This window comes from Ursus americanus, chromosome 2 (assembly GCF_024610735.1).
Source record: "Ursus americanus isolate L20-20 chromosome 2, mUrsAme1.1.p, whole genome shotgun sequence".
In the NCBI taxonomy this organism is placed as follows: Eukaryota; Metazoa; Chordata; class Mammalia; order Carnivora; family Ursidae; genus Ursus; species Ursus americanus.
The window spans coordinates 64,680,301-64,703,785 of record NC_142128.1 but is presented as its reverse complement, the minus strand read 5'-3'; the positions used below and the strand labels follow the sequence as shown (position 1 = coordinate 64,703,785).

General features: G+C 38.8%; 1 protein-coding gene across 2 annotated transcripts in view; it reads right to left on the bottom strand.

Moving 5' to 3' along the window:
- The window catches only part of LOC123803758 (complement factor H-like), a 73,052-nt gene extending 49,854 nt beyond the window's left edge, over positions 1-23,198 (bottom strand). Inside the window, exon 1 of one of the 2 annotated variants that reach the window (XM_087856495.1) lies at positions 23,029-23,198. In XM_087856495.1, the coding sequence (XP_087712621.1) occupies positions 23,029-23,086 (58 nt within the window). In that variant the 5' untranslated portion in view covers positions 23,087-23,198. Of the gene's footprint in view, positions 1-12,503; positions 12,522-23,028 lie in introns of those variants that run through there. The other variant, XM_087856500.1, reaches the window with a different exon arrangement.
- Positions 23,199-23,485: the final 287 nt, after the last annotated feature.

The following is a 23,485-nucleotide window of genomic DNA, read 5'->3' as shown; positions in this document are numbered from 1 at the left end:
TGTGTGTCTGTGTGTGTATTGAAAGGAACTGGAAATTGTGAGGAGAAAAAGGATTAAATGAACTAAACCAAAGTGGGAAGGGCCTGTTTTATGCAAACATACAGTTTTTGGCCATTTCTTATCTGGTCGTGTTTGCCAACTCTGGGTATGGATTGAAGATCAGGCTTTGCCTGAGTGGAGGAATGTGATGAGGAAAAGAAAAATGGGACCAACTTTTGGAGGCATGTCTAACATGAAAAATTTGGTTGGAATCCCTTCAGAATGAGGGTGCTCTGCTGAAGCCTAAGTAGTTTCTTAAGAGTGGAGTTAAAGTTCCTATAGTCTCTTAGAAAAAGTCCCAATAAGAAAAGGATCTTGCTTCAAATACACAACTGTATCCTCATCAAGACAGTTGACATATTTAAAAGTCACTTGGGGTGAGATTTAAGAGCAGAGGTCAAAACATCAGAAAAACACGATAAATCTCTCAGAGTGTTCTGGGATGGAGGAAGAAGAGACCAACCAGGTACTTGATAAAAAGCCAAGAAGGTCTTTACCTTGAGACTTTTGAAACCAGAAGTGGACTGACTCAAAATAGAAGTGCAACTCAGACCCATTTGAGTTTGTTTCTTGATTAGATCAAGAAAGAGCAAACACTTGTCAATGGGAGGTAAATCATATAAACATTATCATACATTTATTTCATATGAAATGTATGGCTTTGGATAAAAAACTGGAAGACACATAAAGAAGCAAAAAAAATGTGATCAAGAAATGAAACAAAAAATAAATGGCTCATAGAAGCAGACACTCAGATCCAGATGTTGGAATTAGTGTCAAGTTTCTTTAAAATAGCTGTTTTAAGTGCATTAAAGGAAATATAGGAAACTAATAGATGAAATGAGTAAAAAGACAAAGATATTCAAAAGAAAATTGATGCTATAAAAATAATCATGTGTTTTGCTAAAATTACAAAATAAATATCCAAAATAAAGATGCACTGGATGATTGAGTTGTGGAGTTAAGAGCCAAATGCAGATAGCAGAACACAAACGTATTAAATCTGAATAAGATTGATGTAGAAATATCCAAAATGAATACAGGAAGATAAAAGTGTAGAAAACAACATAACAAATAAAAGAGACTACATTTATAAATGTGTGGAGCAGAGCCAAGTGATATATATGTATGTCTAAATAAAGTTCCAAAACTAGAGAAGAGAGAAGACAGAATTATTTGAAGAAAGAATAGCTCAAAGGTTTCCAAAATTGATGACAAAAAATCAACTCTCAGATTCAAAAGCTCAAAAAACAAAACAAAACAAAACAAGAAAAACAAAAAACAAAAAAACTACAACAAACTAAAAGGGTAAATACAAAGAAAAACTATACTTTGCTGAAAACCAAAGATAAAGGCAAAATCTTAAAGGCAGACAGAGAAAAGAACACACATTTCTTTTAGGAGAACAATGAAAATAACAGTATGTTTGTAACAGTTACAACTGAAGCATGAAGACAATGTGAGGGCATTTCTAAAGTGCTGAAAAGTAAATGGCAACAGAGAACTCTGAACCCAGGGAAAACATATTGCAAAATGAAGGAGAATAGAAACACATTCTCAAACAAACCAAAAACAGAGAGAATTCAACAATGGCAGTCTGACACTTCGAAAAACCCCACTAAAGCTCTCAAGGCTGAAGAAAAATGATCCTGTATATAAACAAAAAAGGGTAATATTAAATGAGCAGACCTGAAGAAAATAAATATATAGGCTAATAAAAAGACTACTGGAAAATAATAAATAACGTGCTACATATATTTTAACAAAATTTTAAAAGGGATTGATTTAAAATCAGTAACAATGACAAGGCAGGAAACAACAATTGTTGGAGAGGATGTGGAGAAAGGGGATCCCTCCTACATTGCTGGTGGGAATGCAAGTTGGTACAGCCACTTTGGAAAACAGTGTGGAGGTCCCTTAAAAAGTTAAAAATTGAGCTACCCTATGGTCCAGCAATTGCACTACTGGGTATTTACCCCAAAGATACAGACGTAGTGAAGAGAAGGGCCATCTGCACCCCAATGTTCATAGCAGCATTGTCCACAATAGCTAAATCATGGAAGGAGCCGAGATGCCCTTCAACAGATGACTGGATTAAAAAGATGTGGTCCGTATATACAATGGAATATTACTCAGCCATCAAAAAGAATGATTTCTCAACATTTGCTGCAACATGGACAGGACTGGAGGAGATAATGCTAAGTGAAATAAGTCAAGCAGAGAAAGACAATTATCATATGGTTTCACTCATTTATGGAACATAAGAAGTAGGAAGATCGGTAGGAAAAGAAAGGGAAGAAGAAAGGGGGGGTAAAGAGAAGGGGGAATAAACCATGAGAAACTATGGACTCTGGGAAGCAAACTGAGGGCTTCAGAGGGGAGGGGAGTGGGAGAATGGATAGGCTGGTGATGGGTAGTAAGGAGGGCATGTATTGCATGATGCACTGGGTGTTATACGCAAGTAATGAATCATGGAACTTTACATCAAAAACTAGGGATGTACTGTATGGTGACTAACATAATAAAAAATATTATTTAAAAAATCAATAACAATGCCTTATAGTGCTTGCAAAAAATTCAGGAGTATAATACATAAAAATAACAAAAATGTCAAGAGATAACAAATGAGATTAAACTGTTTTAATGTTTAATAGTTTAGAATATAGTGAAAGTATTGATTAAGGGTAGACTGTAATAATTTGAGTATGCTTATTTGTAAAACATTAATATTGGAAGATATATAACTAATAGAAATGATATAGTAGATAGTAAAAAATATTTAATATTTAAAGGAAAGGAGGAATAGAAGAACAAAGAAGAGATGACACAAAAAGTAAATAGCAATATGTTAGACTTGAGCTTAACTGTGTCAGTAATTACAATAAATGAAAATGGATTTACCACTCCAACTAAAATATAAACACTGACTGGAGAAAAACAGAAAATAGGAGGAGGCGGAAAGATGGCAGAGGAGTAGGGGACCCCTTTTTCAGCTGATCCCCTGAATCGAGGTGGATAGCTGCCAGACCATCCTGAACACCCACAGAATCAGCCTGAGACGCAGGAAGATACATCTGGATCTCTACAAACAAACATCTCCAGCGCTGAGTACTGAGGTACAAAGCAGGGAGCTGTGAATCTGCGCACATATATCGGAAGATAAACGGAAGAGGGAGGGAGCCGCCGCGTTTGGGCGCTGGGAAGCGGTAGCCACCTGCACGGGGGAGCGGGCTGGACTAGTGGACTGGTAGCCTCTGAGAAAGCAGACTGAAAACCAGAGCTCTGGAGCACACACTCGAACCAGACTGAAAACTGGAGCTCCGGAGCACGCCCGAACCAGACTGAAACAGGGAGCTCAGGAGTGCGTGTGAACCACACTGCAACTGGGAGCTTGGAAGTGTGCACGGGAACCAGGGGAGGCTGACAGTGTTAGAAGCACAAAGGGCAGAGATATGTGGGCCCTGGAAGCGAGGACTGGGGGAGTGGCTGTGGGGCGCACAACCCAAGATGCTGTGGGGTTGTTAGCAGCACCAATAGAAACAGAGTTAAAGTGGCCAGGAGAGCTCAGTGGAGAGTGGACTGTGATCTCTCTGTTCTGAGACAGAGGCTAGGATACGGCCATTGCTGCTCTAACTCTCAGAAGAGTCACAGAAAGCCACCAGGGAAAGCCACCAGAGAACAAAAGCCCAGAAATACTGGTTTGCGTTGTGCCCATCCCCATCCCCCCTCGCAGGGGACAGGGCAACTCTACCCAAACAGGGTTGCCTGAGTATCAGTGCGGCAGAACCCTCCCCCAGAAGGCAGGCTGAAAAATCAAGAAGCCCACATCCCTAAGGTCCCTATAAAACAAGTGCACATTGCCTGGGTCCTGGTCAATAATTTGGGCTCTGTGCATCCCTGCAACCTCTCCTCATCAGAATGACAGGAGGAGGAACCCCCAACAAAGGAAAGAAACAGAGACTGTGGCCTCTGCCACAGAACTGATGGATATGGATATGACCAAATTGTCAGAAATGGAGTTCAGAGTAACAATGATCAAGATGATGTGTAGGCTTGAAAAAAATATTAACAAAAATATTAATGAGAATATAGAATCTCTAAGGGTGGAAATGCGAGTGAATCTGGCAGAAATTAAGAATGCTATGAATCAAATGCAGTCTAAAGTGGATGCTCTGATGGCCAGGGTAAGTGAGGCAGAAGAACGAATTAGTGAGTTGGAAGATGGGATGATAGAAAAGAAGGAAAAAGTGGGAACTTGGCTTTAAAAAAGTCCAATCTCAAGAATGTAGAATACAGGAGATTACTGACTCGATGAAACATTCCAATGTCAGAATCATCGGCATCCCCGAGAGGGTGGAGAAAGAGAGAGGTCTATAAGAGATATTTGAACAAATTGTAGCTGAGAACTTCCCTAATCTGGCAAAGGAAACAAGCATTCGTGTCCAAGAGGCAGAGAGGACCCCTCCCAAGATCAATGAGAATAGACCAGCACGACGTCACGCAATAGTACAATTTGCAAATATTAGATCCAAGGATAAAATCTTGAAAGCGGCCAGGGGGAAGAGAATCCTCACCTATAGAGGGAGGAACATCAGAATAAGGTCAGACCTGTCTACAGAGACCTGGCAAGCCAGAAAAAGCTAGCAAGACATATTCAGAGCACTAAGTGAGAAGAACATGCAGCCAAGGATCCTTTATCCAGAAAGGCTATCATTCAGAATTGATGGAGAGACAAGGACCTTCCAAGACCGGCAGAAACTGAAAGAATATGTGACCACCAAGCCAGCCCTACAAGAAATATTAAGGGGGGTTCTATAAAAGTAAAAAGACCCCAAGAGTGATACAGAACAGAAATTTATAATCTATAGAAACAAAGACTTCACAGGCAGCATGACATCATTAAAATAGTATCTCTCAATAATCACTCTCAATGTGAGTGGCCTAAATGCCCCCATAAAATACCACCGGGTTGCAGATTGGATAAAAAGACATGACCCATCCATATGCTGTCTACAAGAGACTCATTTTGAAGCTAAAGATACATCCAGACTGAAAGTGAAGGGATGGAGAACCATTTTTCATGACAACAGACCTCAAAAGAAAGCTGGGGTAGCAATTCTCATATCAAACAGATTCGATTTTAAGCTAAAGACTGTAGTTAGACTGTAGTTAGAGATAGAGAAGGACACCATGTAATTCTTAAAGGGAGTATCCATCAAGAGGATATAACAATTACAAATATCTATGCCCCCAACAGGGGAGCAGCTAGATACACAAGCCAACTCTTAACCAGAATAAAAAGACATATAGATAATAATACGTTAATAGTAGGGGACCTCAACACTCCATTCTCAGCAATAGACAGATCATCTAAGCAGAAAATCAACAAAGAGGGGCGCCTGGGTAGCGCAGTCGTTAAAGCGTCTGCCTTCGGCTCAGGGCATGATCCCGGCGTACCGGGATCGAGTCCCACATCGGGCTCCTCTGCTATGAGCCTGCTTCTTCCTCTCCCACTCCCCCTGCTGTGTTCCCTCTCTCGCTGGCTGTCTCTCTGTCACATAAATAAATAAAATCTTTAAAAAAAAAAAAAAAAAAGAAAATCAACAAAGAAACAAGAGCTTTGAATGATATACTGGACCAGGTGGACCTCATAGGTATATACAGAACACTACACCCTAGAACAACAGAATACTCATTCTTTTCGAATGCACATGGAACTTTCTCCAGAATAGATCATATACTGGGTCACAAAACAGGTCTCAAACGACACCAAAAGACTGAAATCCTCAGACCACAATGCTTTGCATATTCTCAGACCACAATGCTTTGAAACTGGAACTCAATCACAAGGAAAAATTTGGAAGAAACTCAAACACTTGGAAACTAAGAACCATCCTGCTTAAGAATGATTAGGTAAACCAGAGAATTAAAGAACTTAAGCAATTTATGGAAACCAATGATAATGAAAACACATCGGTCCAAAACCTATGGGACACTGCAAAGGCGGTCCTAAGGGGAAAATACATAGCCATCCGAGCCTCACTCAAAGGAATAGAAAAGTCTAAAACACAGTCTTTATATTCTCACCTTAAGAAGCTGGAGCTGGAACAGAAGAACAGGCTTAACCCACACACGAGAAGGCCGTTGATCAAGATTAGGGCAGAGATCAATGAATTAGAAACCAGAAGCACAGTAGAGCAGATCAACAAAACTAGAAGCTGGTTCTTTGAAAGAATAAATAGGATCGATAAGCCACTGGCCAGACTTATTCAAAAGAATAGAGAAAGGACCCAAATTAATAAAATTATGAATGAAAGGGGAGAGATCATGACCAACACCAAGGAAATAGAAACAATCACTGGAAACTATTATCAATAACTATATGCCAATAAATTAAACAACCTGGAAGAAATGGATGCCTTCCTGGAAACCTAAAAACTACCAAGTCTGAAACAGGAAGAAATTGATTATTTAAACAGACCAATTAATTAAGAAGAGATTGAAACAGTGATCAAAACCTTCCCCAAAACAAGAGTCCAGGGCCTGACAGATTCCCCGGGGAATTCTACCAAACATTCAAAGAAGAAATAATACCTATTTTCCTGAAGCTGTTTCAAAAAATAGAAACAGAAGGAAAACTACCAAACTCATTCTATGAGGCCAGTATTACCTTGATCCCCAAACCAGGCAAAGACCCTATCAAAAAGGAGAATTACAGACTGATATCCCTGATGAATATGGACGCCAAAATTCTCAGCAAGATCCTCGCTAATAGGATCCAACAGTATATTAAAAGGATTACCCAACACGACCAAGTGGATTCATCCCTGGGATGCAAGGGTAGTTCAACATTTGTAAATGGATCAATGTGATAGATCACATCAATAAGAGAAGAGACAAGAACCATATGATCCTTTCATTCAATGCAGAAAAAGCATTTGACAAAATACAGCATTCTTTCCTGATTAAAACCTTTCAGAGTATAGGGATAGAGGGTACATCCCTCAATTTCATAAAAACCATCTATGAAAAGCCTTCAGCAAATATCATTCTCAATGGGGAAAAGCTGGCAGCCTTTCCCTTAAGATCAGGAACACAACAAGGATGCCCACTCTTGCCATTATTATTCAACATAGTACTAGAAGTCCTTGCAACAGCAATCAGACAACATAAAGGAATAAAAGGTATTCAAATTGGCAAAGAAGAAGTCAAACTCTCTTCGCAGATGACATAATATGGAAAACCCAAAAGACTCCACCTCCAAATTACTAGAACTCATTGAACAATTCAGTAATGTGGCAGGATACAAAACCAATGCTCAGAAATCAGTTGCATTTCTATACATGAACAATGAGACTGAAGAAAGAGAAATTAGGGAATCGATTCCATTTACAATAGCACCAAAAATCATACGATATCTCGGAATTAACTTAACCAGAGACGTAAAGGATCTATATTCTAGAAACTACAGAACACTGAGGAAAGACATTGACGAAGACACAAAAAGATGGAAAAACATTCCATGCTCATGGATCAGAAGAATAAACATAGTTAAAATGTCTATGGTACCCAGAGCAACCTACACTTTCAATGACATTTTTCAAAGAGCTGGAACAAGCAAGCCTAAAATTTGTGTGGAACCAGGAAAGACCCCGAATCACCAAGCAAATGTTGAAAAGGAAAAACAAAGCTGGGGACATCATGTTGCCTGATTTCAAGCTATACTACAAAGCTGTGATCACCAAGACAGCATGGTACTGGCACAAAAACAGACACATAAACCAATGGATCAGAATAGAGACTCCAGAAATGGACCCTGGGCTCTATGGTCAACTAATCTTTGAGAAAACAGGAACAGATATCCAGTGGAAAAAAGACAGTCTCTTCAATAAATGGTGCTGGGAAAACTGGACAGGTATATGCAAAAGAATGAAACTTGACCACTGTCTCACACCATACACAAAGATAAACTCCAAATGGATGAAAGACCTCGATGTGAAACAGGAATCCATTAAAATCATAGAGGAGAACATAGGCTGTGACCTCTTTGACATCAGCCATGGCAACTTCTTTCATGACACATCTCCAAAGGCAAGAGAAACAAACAAACAAAAAAATGAACTCGTGGGACTTCATCAAAGGAAACAGTCATCAAAACAAAGAGGCAACCCACAGAATGGGAGAAGATATTTGCAAATGAAACTACAAATAAAAGGCTGGTATCCAAGATCTATAAAGAACTTCTCAAACTCAGTACACAAGAAACAAATAATTAAATCAAAAAATGGGCAGAAGATGAGATGCCCTTCAACAGACGAATGGATAAAGAAGATGTGGTCCATACATACAATGGAATATTACTCAGCCATCAGAAAGAATGATAACCCAACATTTGCAGCAACATGGACGGGACTGGAGGAGATTATGCTAAGTGAAATAAGTCAGAGAAAGACAATTATCATATGGTTTCACTCATTTATGGAACATAAGAAATAGGGAGATCAGTAGAAGAAGGAAGAGAAGAATGAAGGGGGGGTAAACAGAAGGGGGAATGAACCACGAGAGGCTATGGACTCTGGGAAACAAACTGAGGGCTTCAGAGAGGAGGGGGGTGGAGGATTGGGCTAGGGCAGTGATGGGTATGAAGGAGGGTACGTATTGCACGGAGCACTGGGTGTTATTCGCAAACAATGAATCACGGAACACTGCATCAAAACTAATGATGTACTGTATGGTGACTAACATAACAAAAAATTAAAAAAAAAATTACTCAAACTGAAAATGAAAGTGAAAACCATAATAAACCATGAATAAAATAACATGACATCAGCAAACATTTATAAAGTCTAAAAATCCCACTATTTGGAAATAATGTGGAACATTAGGAACTGCGGGTACAAAGGAAAATGGGAACCACCACAATAGGAAAGAGTTTAGCAACTTGTAGTGAAGTTGAAAATAAGCATTGCTTATGACTTAGCAGTTTTACTCCTAGGACTATGTCACTGAGAAACTAACACACATATGAACCAGATTTCATGTGTGGTAGTATTTATAGCATATGATTTTTTAAGAGCCAAAAATGGAAACAACTTTATAATATCCATCAATAGTTGACTGGATAAAAATTTATGGTATAATTGTGCAAGGGAATAGTACACCAATGCTACAAAATGACATGAAAAGATAAAATAATAATCACATGAAGTAAAAAGACACATAGGTACATTGATATTATAGGATGATTTCAGCTATATAAAACTCAAGAATGAACATATAATTAGGGATGTGTACATAGCCTGTGAAGCTATTAAAGAAGAGCAAAAATCTAATTACCAGAAATATTTAACATATTTCTTATGTTAGCATTTTCTTCTAGAGGAAAGGTAGGGGTATTGACATAGTAGAAACCCACTGGAATTTTCTGGGATGCTGTGAATGTTTTACTTGTTGACATGAGTGATTTATTATATTTGTAATACAGTCCATTCATATTTTATTCATTCTTACATGTATCTCACAATAGATGTATTAAAGTAACAGAATCTGCATATACAGTATGATTATTTTGCAAAAAAATTAACTAAATGACCTATAAAGAGATCACAGGATGTTAATATGAAGCTCATGCCTACTAATTATAACTGCTAATATTTTTAATACTGCTTGCTGCTTAATTTAGGTATAAATACCGTTGATATTAGAATGACTGCAGGAGGAGCTAAGATGGCAGGGTGGTAGGAGACCCTAGGCTTGCCTCATCCCTTAAACATAGCTAGATAAATATCAAATCATTCTGAACAGCCACAAAATCGATCTGAGGACTGACAGAACAAACTGCATAACTAGAGAGAGAGAAGGGGCCCCGTCATGGAAGGTAGGAGGTGCGAAGACGTGATTTAGGGGAGAAATGGATCACAGGTGCTGTGGAGGGGAGCCCTGGTCCTGGAGAGAGGCAAGAGAAAGAGAGAGGGAATGAGAGAGAGAGGAGTACACAGAGGATTGCACAAGGAAAACACTTCCCCAAAGACATTGACTGGGAAAATGAGAGGGGCTAATTTTCGTGAGTTTTTAAGCCAGTGGGCTCAAAGACTAGAGTTTCAGAATTCTGCAGCATGGACAGTGTGGAGCCCTGAAGGCGCTGCAGTATTCCTGTGGAGGAGGGCAGATAGCCTGGGGGCAGAAGATGCAATTTGAGGACCTCCTGGGACGTACTGGGAGAGACAGTTGCCTCTTCTTGAAGCACATCTGGGAGAGATGGCATTGCCTCTGTGGTGGGGAGGGGAAAGAGCTGACAGGCACCATTTCCAGAGACATCTGCCGAGGGCAGCTAAGCCAAACACTGGTTCTTTGGTGCACTTTGCTCCAAACTCCATGCCCTTGCACAAACCTGTGTCAGTCCCAGCATGGCTAGCCCTCCTGCAGAGGACCAGCATGGGTCTGCACCATGCCAGGCCCCTAAAGTTTTGAGTTTTGAAACTCAGCTGGCCTGCCTGGGATGGAACACAGGTACACTGTGCTGCTGGGCAAGCAGATGGTCCAGACACAGTCCGGGTGAAGGCAGGGATTTGAGGGACACCTGGAACACATGTGGGGAGATTTTCCCCTCTTTTGCGAGGGCTTCCCAGACAGCAGTGGGCATAAACTCCCCTTTCCAGGAACAAGGGAGAGGGTTGCCACCATTTCCCTCCCCTGTGACCTTTTCTTGTTCTTTCTTTTGGGATGAATTCCTTGGTCTTGGCATTTTGTCTAAGAATAAGCATTTGACAAAGTACAGTATCCATTCTTGATAAAAACCCTCAACAAAGTAGGGATAGAGGGAATGTATCTCAACATCATAAATGCTGTATATGAAAAACCCCAGGTAATATAATTCTCAGTGGGGAAAAACTGAGAGTTTTTCCTCTACCATCAGGAACAAGACAGGGATGTCTACTTTCACCATTGTTATTCAACATAGTACTAGAAGTCCTAGCCTCAGCAATCAGACAACAAAAAGAAATAAAATGCATTCAAATTGGGAAGGAGGAAGTCAAACTTTCACTATTTGCAGATGATATGATACTCTATGTAGAAAACCCTTCAGACTCCACTAAAAAATTGGTAGAAATGATACACGATTCAGCAAAATTGCAGGATACATAATCAACATACAGAAATCTCTTGGATTTCAATACACCAATCATGAAGTAGCAGAAAGAGAAATCAAAGAATCGATCCCATTTATAATTGCACCAAACCCATCTGATACCTAAGAATAAACCTAACCAAAGAGGTAAAAGATCTATACTCTGAAAACTATAGAACGCTGATGAAAGAGCCTGAAGATGACCCCAAAAAATGGAAAAACATTCCATGCTCATGGATTGGGAAAAGAAATTGTTAAGATGTCTATACTACCCAAAGCAATCTACACATTTAATGCAATCCCTATCAAAATGCCACAAGCATTTTTCACAGAGCTAGAACAACCTATCCTAAGATTTGTATGAACCACAAAAGACCCCAAAAAGTCAAAGAAATGTTGAAAAAGCAAAGCAAAGCTGGAGACATCATGATTCCGGACGTCAAGCTATATTACAAAGCTGTAGTCATCCTTACAGTTTAGTACTGGTACAAAAACAGAGACATAGATCAATCAATGGAACAAAACAGAAAACCCAGAGATGGACCCACAACTATACGGTCAGCTAATCTTCGACAAAGCAGAAAAGAACATCCAATAGAAAACAAGACAGTCTCTTCAACAAATGGTGTTGGGAAATCTGGACAGCCACATGCAGAAGAATAAAACCGGACCACTTTCTTACACCACACACAAAAATAAATTCAAAATGGATGAAAGACCTAAGTGTGAGATAAGAAACCCCCAAAATCCTAGTGGAGAACCCAGGCAGCAACCTCTTCAACCTCTTTAACCTAGCAACTTCTTACTAGTCACATCTCTGGAGGCAAGGGAAACAAAAGAAAAAATAACTATTGGGACTTCATCAAGATAAAAAGCTTCTGCACAGCAAAGGAAACAGTCAACAAAACTAAAAGGCAACCTACGGAATGGGAGAAGATACTTGCAAATGATATAGCAAATAAAGGGCTGATAACCAAGATCCATAAAGAACTTATCAAACTCAACACCCAAAAAACAAACAATTCAATCAAGAAATGGGCAGAAGACATACAAATGGCTAACAGACACATGAAAAAAATGTTCCACATCACTTGTCATCAGGGAAATACAAGTCAAAACCACAATGAGATACTACTTTACACCAGTTAAAATGGCTAAAATTAACAAGACAGGAAACAATAAATGTTGGTGAGGATGTGGAGAAAGGGGGACCCTCTTACACTGTTGGTGGGAATACAAACTGGCGCAGCTACTATGGAAAACAGTATGAAGGCTCCTCAAAAAGTTAAAAATAGAGCTACCCTACAACCCGGCAATTGCACTACTGGGTATTTACCTCCAAATTACAGATGTAGTGAAATGAAGGGGCACTGGCATCCCAACGTTCATAGCAGCAATGTCCACAATGGTCAAACTGTGAAAGGAGCCGAGATGTCCTTCAACAAATGAATGGATACCTATCATTTACACAGACATGGATGAATCTGGAGGGTATTATGCTGAGTGAAATAAGTCAATCAGAGAAAGACAATTATCATAAGGTTTCATTCATATGTGGAATATGAGGAATAGCACAGACCATACGAGAAGGGAGGGAAACTGAATGGGAAAGAATCAGAGAGGGAGACAAACCATGAGAGACTCTGGACTCTGAGAAACAAATAGTTACAGAAGGGGAGGTGGATGGGGGAATGGGGTAACTGGGTGATGGGCATTACGGAGGGCACGTGACGTGATGAGCGCTGGCTGTTATACGCAACTAATGAATCACTGAGCACTACATCTGAAACGAATGATGTACTACATGTTGGCTCATTGAATTTAAATTTAAAAAATTAAAATGGCAAATTCAGATACTTATCACCATACATATTTATCAGTTTTACTCTTATTGCTAAACTCCTTTCTTTACTTGGTTTTATGACAATGGTTTAACATTCCATTTTAGAATTTCTTTTTATTTTTATTTATTTTTTAAAGATTTTATTTATTTATTTAACACAGATAGAGACAGCCAGCGAGAGAGGGAACACAAGCAGGGCGGAGTGGGAGAGGAAGAAGCAGGCTCACAGCGGAGGAGCCTGATGTGGGGCTCGATCCCATAACGATGGGATCACGCCCTGAGCTGAAGGCAGACGCTCAACCGCTGTGCCACCCAGGCGCCCCTAGAATTTCTTTTTAAAAGGCAAGGGGCAAGTAACTGAGCTGGATTCCATCATGGAACATATTCATTATGAAAACGTTTTACATTTCATAGAAGCTATATTTTTGTGTAGTAAATAATACCTGTGTGGGTTTTCATACACAGTTATTTTTCTTTGAAGTTTTAGCAAATTTTTAGCACATTTATGTTAGGAAACTTTTAATAATTCTACAGAATAGTTTTGATTTTTAGAATTTAAGTAAACATACTTTCTCTCCACTAGATGGTGCCAATGGCCTGTCATATAACAACACAACTCCTAGATCCCCGCATTTCCGCCCCCCAAAAGCCAGATTTTTTTGCACTTGTTAGTTTTTAAATTTAGTGTTCATGTTCTCATATGAAAATTTTATGCTTAATTACAGGCTAATATGTGTGTTTTTCAGTTTAGAAATTCAGATCCACTTTATAGCATTCAGATTACTTAAATAAATTTCAAAAGTAGATGCCATATTGTGAGTACAGAACTATTTTTCATTAGCATATTAACATTTTGATAGAATTAGCTCCTATCCTATTAAGTTAATGCAAGGGAAGAGTAATAAAGTTTTTTTAATCAATTACTCAATTTAAATTATTATTATTTTTTAAAGGATTTATTTGAGAGAGAGAGCACAGCACCCTGGCATGGGGTGGGGAAGGGAGAGATGGGGGGAGGCGGGGGGACCAGGGAAGAGGAAGAGAGAGTTTTAAGCTGACTCTGCACTAAGCTCCAAACCCTACAGAGGCTTGATCTCAGGACCCCGAGATCATGACCTGAGCCCAAACCAAGACTAAGTCTCATAACCCCTGTGCCACCCAGGTGCCCCTAAATTATTTTGGCAAAAGTAACACATCTACGAAAAGAGTAGTCCATCCAGAAAACATTAGTCAACACACACACACACACACACAGGTTCAGCCCAGTAGTGAGCCTGAGGCAAATGTGTTTCCTCTGGGTTATATTTCAAGATAATTCTTGATTTCCCAAATTTAGTTAATTGCTTTTAACAACCAGATAGGAAAGACAGGATAGCTCTTTTTGACATCATCTTCCTCCCACCTTCTCACAATATGTACTGTGCATGCATGTTTACTGTAGTTCTCATGCTGATCACCCTTCTTACTTCAGGTGATTCTTAAGATTCTGGTGCTTTTTCCATGAACTTTAAAAGGCATCTCTTGGCTGAAGGAAATGGTATCACCACCCGCTACTCCATTTGTCCATCTCTCTACTGCCATCTCCAAAATCTTCGTTCTTATTGTTATCATTTGCCACCTTGACAAGGAAACACCCTGCTAACTAGTCTCCAAGCCTGTACCCCCCACAGGGCTACCCAGGAGATTTTGCAAAATTGGCCATGCCCTCCTGTGTTTAAAATTCTTTGGTGACTTTCCCCTTAACTTGTAAGGCATCCCAAACTCCTTACCTTGCCCTGGGAACCCCCTATCTGGCTCTTGCCATTCTCTCAGATACCATCTTGTCACCTCTACCACCTACTCATTGCGCCAAAGCCTCCCTGGCTTGTTCATATTTTGTCGAGCATCTCAAATGCATTTTTTTCCGTGAGGTCTTTTGGTTGTTTTCTCTCCTGGAACACTTGCACCGGAGACTTTTGGTGGTTGCCTTTGCCTCATCTTTCAGGTTCTGCTTAAATATTATTTCCTCAAAGTGACCCACTTAAGACCAGCCCAGCTAAAGGCTCTGTACCCCACTACCCCATCTCTGTTATTTTCCCTCAGCCCCTACTTTACTTCCTTCCTAACACAGTTCACGATTCATAATTATTTTTATGGTTACAAGGATTTCATCCATCCTGCCATCAAAATGTAAGCTCCTGGAGAATAACGACCATCCCCATCCTGTTTTACAGAATGGAGCGATTTTCATTAACGCTCAGATCCTCTAACCTCAAATTCACCTCCTGTCTACTTTTGTTCTAATCTTCAAGACGTGGAGCATTACCAGCTCATGTCATAACAAAATATTTAAATGATTCACTATCTTGTGTTCTAACACGAATTAGGCATATCTTACAAAACGTGACTTGTGTTTGTCTGAATTGACCAAAAAAGAGTCAAGTTTTGTTAAACCGCATTCTCAAAAAAATTTTTTAAGTAGACATAAAGAGTTATTTCAGCCCATGTAGTCAAACTGTTGGCACGAATGTACAGCAACCACATTCGCTTGAATTAAATTCGTAGCTGTTGAAGAAACGGGGCAGAGGGCTTATTAATTAGGTAACATAAACATTTCAAAAGCATACTAATATTTTAAGGGAAGACTTAGCTTATGATTCTATTTTTTTTTCAATAGCATCTCTCTTTAGAAGTTCTAAGTTAATGAGTGAACTAAACATTCTTATATCTTACATATTATTTAGGTTTAAACAACAAATATTTCATCTTATGTGTTTATGTAGTCATTTAAATGCCAGTTAAATTAAAAAAAATTTTTTTTGTAAAACATTACTTGGGTGACCTTTTTATTCTCCTGGCCTGATTTTGTAATTTAAAGTTATTATGTCCAGGGGCGCCTGGGTGGCACAGCGGTTAAGCGTCTGCCTTCAGCTCAGGGCGTGATCCCGGCCTTCTGGGATCGAGCCCCACATCAGGCTCCTCCGCTATGGGCCTACTTCTTCCTCTCCCACTCCCCCTGCTTGTGTTCCCTCTCTCGCTGGCTGTCTCTATCTCTGTCAAATAAATAAATAAAATCTTTAAAAAAAATAAAAAAAAAATAAAGTTATTATGTCCATAAATAAGAGTATGAATGGATTTGGCTATTGGATAGGAATAGGATTCATTTTGCTTTTATTTGAGGGACATAAGTACAAAATTAAAAGTTAAAGTTAAAAACAAATATCCTTGATGATTTAATAATCATTTACTTAATTTTTTCAATTTCAAATTTTAAAAGGGTATTATTAACATATGAGAGAGAGAGCTAATTACTTGTTTTTTAAAGTCAGTGTATCTATAAACTGTTATTTGAAAAGTATTCTTAACCAAATGAAATAAATCATGATAAAATTATATATTTAAGAAAACCTTAATCAAATGTGTACCAGATTGCTTTTGTAGATTGAGGTTGGTCTTTTTGTACAATTACTCTATTTTTCTAAAATTATTTTGGAAAAAAAAGAACAGGAGATACTACTTTTTAGCTAGCCTAATTTTAAATTTAGTAGATAGTAGAATATATTATAAAACAAAACTAAAAATCAATTTAGAAAAAATAAATCCTACGGACAAAATGAAAATAGCAAAAGTAGATATATTTTGTTAAATTTCTTTCCTAGCTTCTTATTGGCATATATGCATATTAGCTATATTGCCAATATATATGATCCAATTAGCTTTTCAAAATAAAACATGTTCAGAGTATTTTACAAAAACATGGGAATAATTAAAGATATTAGGCAAATAATATATATACCCGTATAAAGAAAATACCAGTTGCAATGAAGTTTTTATTTTAATTTTTTTTTTTAGATTTTTTATTTATTTATTTGACAAAGATAGACAGCCAGTGAGACAGGGAACACGGCAGGGGGGATGGGAGAGGAAGAAGCAGGGGGGAGGGGAGAGGAAGAAGCAGGCTCCCAGTGGAAGAGCCCAATGTGGGACTCGATCCCATTCCAGAACGCCGGGATCACGCCCTGAGCCGAAGGCAGACGCCTAATGACTGCGCTACCCAGGCGCCCCTATTTTAATTTTTAAAAAAGATTTAATTTATTTATTTTGAGAGAAAGAGAGTGAGAGAGCACACATGTATGCACATGTGAGCAGGCAGGAGGGGCAGAGGGAAGAGAGAATCTCCAGCCCTCTGTGCTTACTGCGGAGCACTCTTCAGGGCTTGATCCCCTGATCCTGAGATCGTGACCTGAGCTGAAGTCAAGAGGTGGTTGCTTAACCAACTGAACCACTCAGGTGCCCATAAATAAAGTTTCAAAAAATAGCTCTAGAAAAAACAGATAGAGATTATATTGCATTATTAAAGAATTTGAAGAAATAAAATTGTATTTTTGAAATTTAAAGGTATGATTACGCAATTTCTTCTTGCAATTTTAACAGGGTAAAGACCATGGAGAGAATTCCAGGATTACAAAAAGCAAACGGGAGAACTAGTAATAGCTATAAGAAGTCAGGCGAATATAAAGATGCCATAATTAGGCTTGAAACAAGTTACTGTCAGGATACAGTTTGAATACATCACTGAGATCAAGTTTCTTGGAATGTGTAGTGTTTGGGTCGCTAATACCTAGTGCCAAGCTACCTATGGTAGCTTCTTAAAATAAATTGTTCATATATACCAACTGGTTGCTGTAAAAAGGAGCTGAGTCAGAGGGCGACATTAATTGAGGACCTTTAAAAACTCTGTAGTAGGAATGATTTAGCATCTGAATAATATTCAGGACAATCTTGAGGGTAAGTATTAAAAAAAAGAAGAAGAAAAACAACACACACTATACCCAATTTCACATGTAGCACTTGTGGAAATGCCATTGATGGAAGATTAAGAAATGTGGGAGCTGATTTCAAGCCTCCATTTTTACAGATCTACTGTTAGTCTTTGTGTACCGACTGGTGTTTCCTCAGTCTTAAATGTCCTCCTCCCTGTCATCCTTACCTGGTTAACTCCTATTCAACCTTCAAAGCCTACCCAAGATGCCATCCCGACCCTGACCTATTTCCCTCTCTTCATTCCACCTCTTACAAATCAACTCCTCAACCCTATCCCACTCCATCCTCTCGTTCCCATTTGGGTTTCTTGCCTCTTCTAAATGATTTGATAATCTCTCTTTTGCTTATCTCCATCAGAATACTTTATATGATAAAATACAGTATGTTAATAAACTATAATAATCATTCCTTTTGTTTTTCCCACTAAACAGACTTTTGGAAAATGCTAGTCATAGGGCCTGGCACTTAACAGTCACTCAAGAAATGGTCATTGGGGGACGCCTGGGTGGCTCAGTCGATTAAGTATCTGCCTTGGGCTCCGGTCATGATCCCAGGGTCCTGAGATCCAGCCCTGGGTCGGGATCCCTGCTATCAGCAGGGAGCCAGCCTGCTTCTCCCTCAGCCTGCTGCTCCCCCTGCTTGTGCTTTCTCTATGTCTCTCTGACAAATAAACAAATAAAATCTTTAAAAAAAAATCATTGGATGAACAAAGAAACGAAAGAAAAAATGAATGGATGAATAGGGAACTCTCTTGGAGCCTTTCCATTACATCTGCAGATTATAGGCAACCTCTGGAAAGAGCACATGGATGGTAACAAATGTAAAAGATAAGACTTGGGAACAAATGGTTAGTGATCTTAAAGCTCTGTTGCATGAACTCAAGAAACTGATATCTGTACGTCTTGTCCATGTGTCCTAAGTTTGAATTTATGTTATAATTTTGAAGTCAGGAATCATTTTAGTCTAGTTCAAAAAATAAAAACTTTGGAGTCTAAAAGTGAAGGTTTCAGTAACCACTTTTCTGTTACATTTTTGGTCAACAAGGTTTGAGAAACTTGCTGCCAGTTAAAATGTCAAAACAAATAAAAGTGCTCTGTCAAATCTTTTTACCCCTTCCCTTCTGTTATTTTTGTGATTTTTTTCTGTTCCATTACTTTAATTTCTCTGAGCCATTTTTGTAAGGTTTCCTTACAATTTTAAGCTGAATTGTAACACCCCCCCCAATGACTTCATGTCCTTTTTATGCATCATATTCTGAAACTAGTTAAAGTTGTTAAACAGGTAAAGTGAGCACAGGAGAGATTGGTTGGCAAGAATCTCACAGGCCTGGGCAGGTGGGGGCTGGTGTGTGGGGTGAGCAGGGGGGGCATGGCTGGGAAGAAGGAAAAGTGCAAAGGCTGGTGAACAATCAGGGATTGAGCAAAGAAAAGTGGATCGATTTAGACTTTGGCTCAGGCCCTAGCAATCAAAGGCCAAAGACGAAGACTCTACTAATTTGTGTGTCATGTGGGAACTTACTTCTAGCTAAGAATAATTTCAGCAACACTTAGTAATTCAGTTCTAGTTGAACGTTATGTGCAGGCGGAAGAGTAGCATGTGCACTCTCCGGCTACGCCTGCACTTTAAATACAAGGCCTGCTTTGCCACAGCTCTCCCTCTCATGACATCCGGGCCAGCTGCTCTGACCCTTCTCATGGGCTTAAGGGCACACTTCCCCACCGGAACTCCCCTCCCCAGGAACCCCCCACGTCCCAGACATGCTGAGTCCAGCTCTTCACCCTCATTACCCTTTCTACCTTTCCTCACTAAAATTGCTACGGAGAAGCTATCAACTTAGAATAATTCACAGTGAACTGAGTGAATAATACTAGCTTTAACTCTTCTAAACTATTTATTCAGAGTGTTTGTCATCCCACATAAACTTCAGGTTTGTTGAATCTGGTTGTATCAACGTGTAAAACATTTTTGAAGAAGAGGGGATACTGAAGGCAAGTTGGGTCATTGCACAACTTTAAGTCACACCATAAAGGTAAACAGCACACAACTATCTCTGAAAATGTGGGGTTTTGGTGAAAGGAGAAGGAGAATTCTTATTTATGATATTGGGATTGAAACATAGAATTTTGGATTAAAAACCACTACCTCAAGTTTTCTGGATTAGATTGCTGTGTATTACATTCTCGTATATCTTCAGAGAAGAAGATATTTTATAATTAATTCTTATGATTTTTAATATCCGTTATTTTTTCCATTTTAAGGTTAATTCAAATTTGAAACCATCTTGTATTTCTGATAGAAGAGAAACTAGCTTTGATCTATAATATATTTTAAGTCCTGAAAGAACTTTTTTGTCCTTCAAACATCTAGAATTAGATAACACATATATCTCTCCACACAAAATAGCCAGTGTGTACTTGGACATGTTTCAGTAGGTTTTAATTTATTCACATTTATCAGCCAGGAATTGCTGGGCTGTGGCTAATTTCAAAGAGTATGTGGTATTTCTGAGGGACTGTTATTCTCAACTTTGTCCTGTAACTCTGACCAGATTCTTAGCAGCCTGTGAGGACTCCTGCAAACACAATGTTTTATAAGGCAGCAACTCATGTTTCTATACAATGGCAATGGGAATGCAGAGAGCCTATCGCATTAAAAAGGTACTAGCTGGTCTCTGAGAAACTTGGGCCAATAAATTTTTCCTATCAGCTGTTATTCTTCTTTAGTGGTGAGTAGCATTTTTTGAGGAATGGTCACTTTAAACAGAGCAGAGGCCGTTTATGAAATGCTGCTAAAACGTCAAGCCTGGTTGAATAAAGCCGATTGTGATAGTATTCAAACCAGTGTTCCACCGGCAGAAACCGATATCACATTTATTTATTTATTTATTTATTTTTTAAAGATTTTATTTATTTATTTGACAGAGATAGAGACAGCCAGCGAGAGAGGGAACACAAGCAGGGGGAGTGGGAGAGGAAGAAGCAGGCCCATAGCAGAAGAGCCTGATGTGGGGCTCGATCCCACAACGCCGGGATCACGCCCTGAGCCTAAGGCAGACGCTTAACTGCTGTGACACCCAGGCACCCCCCCCCATATCACATTTAAACACGTTTTGATGAAATACAAAATACAGATGGAATGAGTCAGCTGGAATCAATTATGTAAGGAGTTTAAATCGCTATGATTTAATTTTTATTACATATTTTGTAGCACCCAATTTTAATATTTTAAGTTCCACTTTGTAATCACTTAAACAGTTTAATTAAACTTGGCCTCAATTCTTGAGTTTGAAACATGAACTAGAAATAAAACAAATCTTCCTTACATGACAAATCTATCTACATAAATCCTCAGCAAACAGTAAGTAAATATTGAGACACGGAAAGTATTCCCGTTAAAGAAATGACAAAAACACTCTGTAAAGAAAAAAATATTTGCAGGGTCCCTGGGTGGCTCAGTGGGTTAAGCATCTGCCTTCAGCTCAGGTCATGATCCCAGAGTGCTGGGATCGAGTCCCACATTGGGCTCCCTGCTTAGCCGGGAGCCTGCTTCTCCCTCTCCCTCTGCCTGTCCCCCTGCTTATGCTCTCTCTTCCTCTCTGTTTGTCAAATAATAAATAAAATCTTAACAACAAAAGAAAAAGATGTTTGCTGCTATTGGTAACATTAACAGGGTTCTGGAACTCTGCCAATATGATAATATTTTACTTTTGAATACTAAGTAGAATATTTTTGCGTGCAGGGAAATGACGGAATACCTAGTTTAAAAGGTGGCTGGATATAAGGTTTTCCATACATATTAAGTATGTAGTATATACTTAATATGCCAAGCAGTAGCATATTAGAATGCAAAACTGAAAAGAGGCTCTATCCTAGAAAAGATTTAAACATATTTGAATAAACCTTGCAAAAATGATTAAAGGATATATTTAAAGAGCTATCTACCTTTATTTTCTAGATTGAAAGACGCTCAAGGAGAGAGATTTTGTATTCTTTGCTAACATTCCTCAATGCTTAGAGGCTGACATGAAGTAAGCATTCATTCAAAAATTGTTGACTTAGTGAAAAGTTTGGAAATTTATGAATGATAGGGAATTGATTTGGTTTAAAAATGTCAGTCACATAATATCACATAACTAGTTACCTATCATGAATTAGAAACCACATTTCCTCCAAAGAAACTTTTATTCTATTGAGAAGTAGTGTTAGAATTAAATTTAATATACATCTAGTAATTGTCTTACTGATACCAGAAAGAAAACTTCTCCATTCATATTCGCTACTCCTAAAGACTGCTCTTCTAGAATATGTCTCAAATACACCACAGGAAAAATCCCTTTTGAATAACTTAGATGTTACAAACATTGAATGTTCATTTTTTTCAAATTTGTGTGATATTTTCATTCTAATGATACAAGTAATGCTTCCTTGTCTCCAAGACTTCTAAGGCTGTGGCCATGTCAATTATAAATGATAAATGGAATTTTCTTTAGAGAGAGTTAATATCTATATCTGAAATAAATCCAAACATTAGATGATTTGAAGGCTTCTATTGTCTAATTTCTGTTCTGCTTCTATATATGTTCACATGTTTCTTACTACTTTCACCAAAACATTTGGTGAAAAAAATAAAAAAAATTATGATAAATTCAAGGGAATTTATTATGATATATTATAGTTTTCAAAATACTTATTAAAACATTTTTTGAGAGGCACCTGGGTGGTTCAGATGGTTAAGTGTCTGCTTTTGGCTCAGGTCATGAGATCCAGGTCCTGGGATGGAGCCCCATGAGGGTGAGGGTGAGGGTGAGGGTGAGGGTGAGGGTGAGGGTGAGGGTGAGGGTGGGGGTGGGGGTGGGGGTGGGGATGGGGGGGCGGGTTTCCAGCTCAGCGGGGAGTCTGCTTCTCCCTCTTCCTCTGCCTCTCCCCCTGCTTGTGCTCTCTCTGTTTCTCTTTCTCTCTTAAAGTAATAAATAAAATCTTTAGAAAAAAATCATTTTTTGAAATTTTACATTAGATAAAATCATGATAAATCGTCACATCATTTAAATAAACTACTTTCATTTTTAAAAACTTAACAATGTCAAAAGCCACTCACACACCAAGCTACAGAACAGTAATTAAATCACATTTTCTAGACTAAATTCCTATTACTGCGAAAAGCATATCAGCAAATGTTTTAGAATATAGAAAAAAGTCTTCCTTTTTTTTACTCTTACCTTCTGCAACACAAACAGTCCACAGTATAAGCCAAACGATCTCCCTTGGAAATCTCATTTTGAGGATCTTTTAGGAGTACATTTAATAGCTGACAGTGCTGACACTATGTCAAGTTCTCTTGCTCTAAGAAATGTGATTAGCGCAGGAAAGCACTTGCTCAAAGGAAACGGAAACACAGCTGGGGAATTAAAGGGAGCACTGGATGCCCCGCCCATCAGAAACTTGCAAAGTAAAAGTAAAAAATCAGCCTCAAGCCCCAGCATTGCCAGAGTTTGACTGATTCTCCCTGCGTTCCCACTGAATGTTAATGCTGTGACCTGCTTTTGATTTGCTTTTATAAACCCACGCGTGTTCTCAGCTGGAGCACGTTCAAGTTCTTGGATCCTCTGGATTTCATAAACCCTCCAACGATAAAATAGTAGAAGCTCTTCTAAAAATCATTTACAGAGCTTGAAG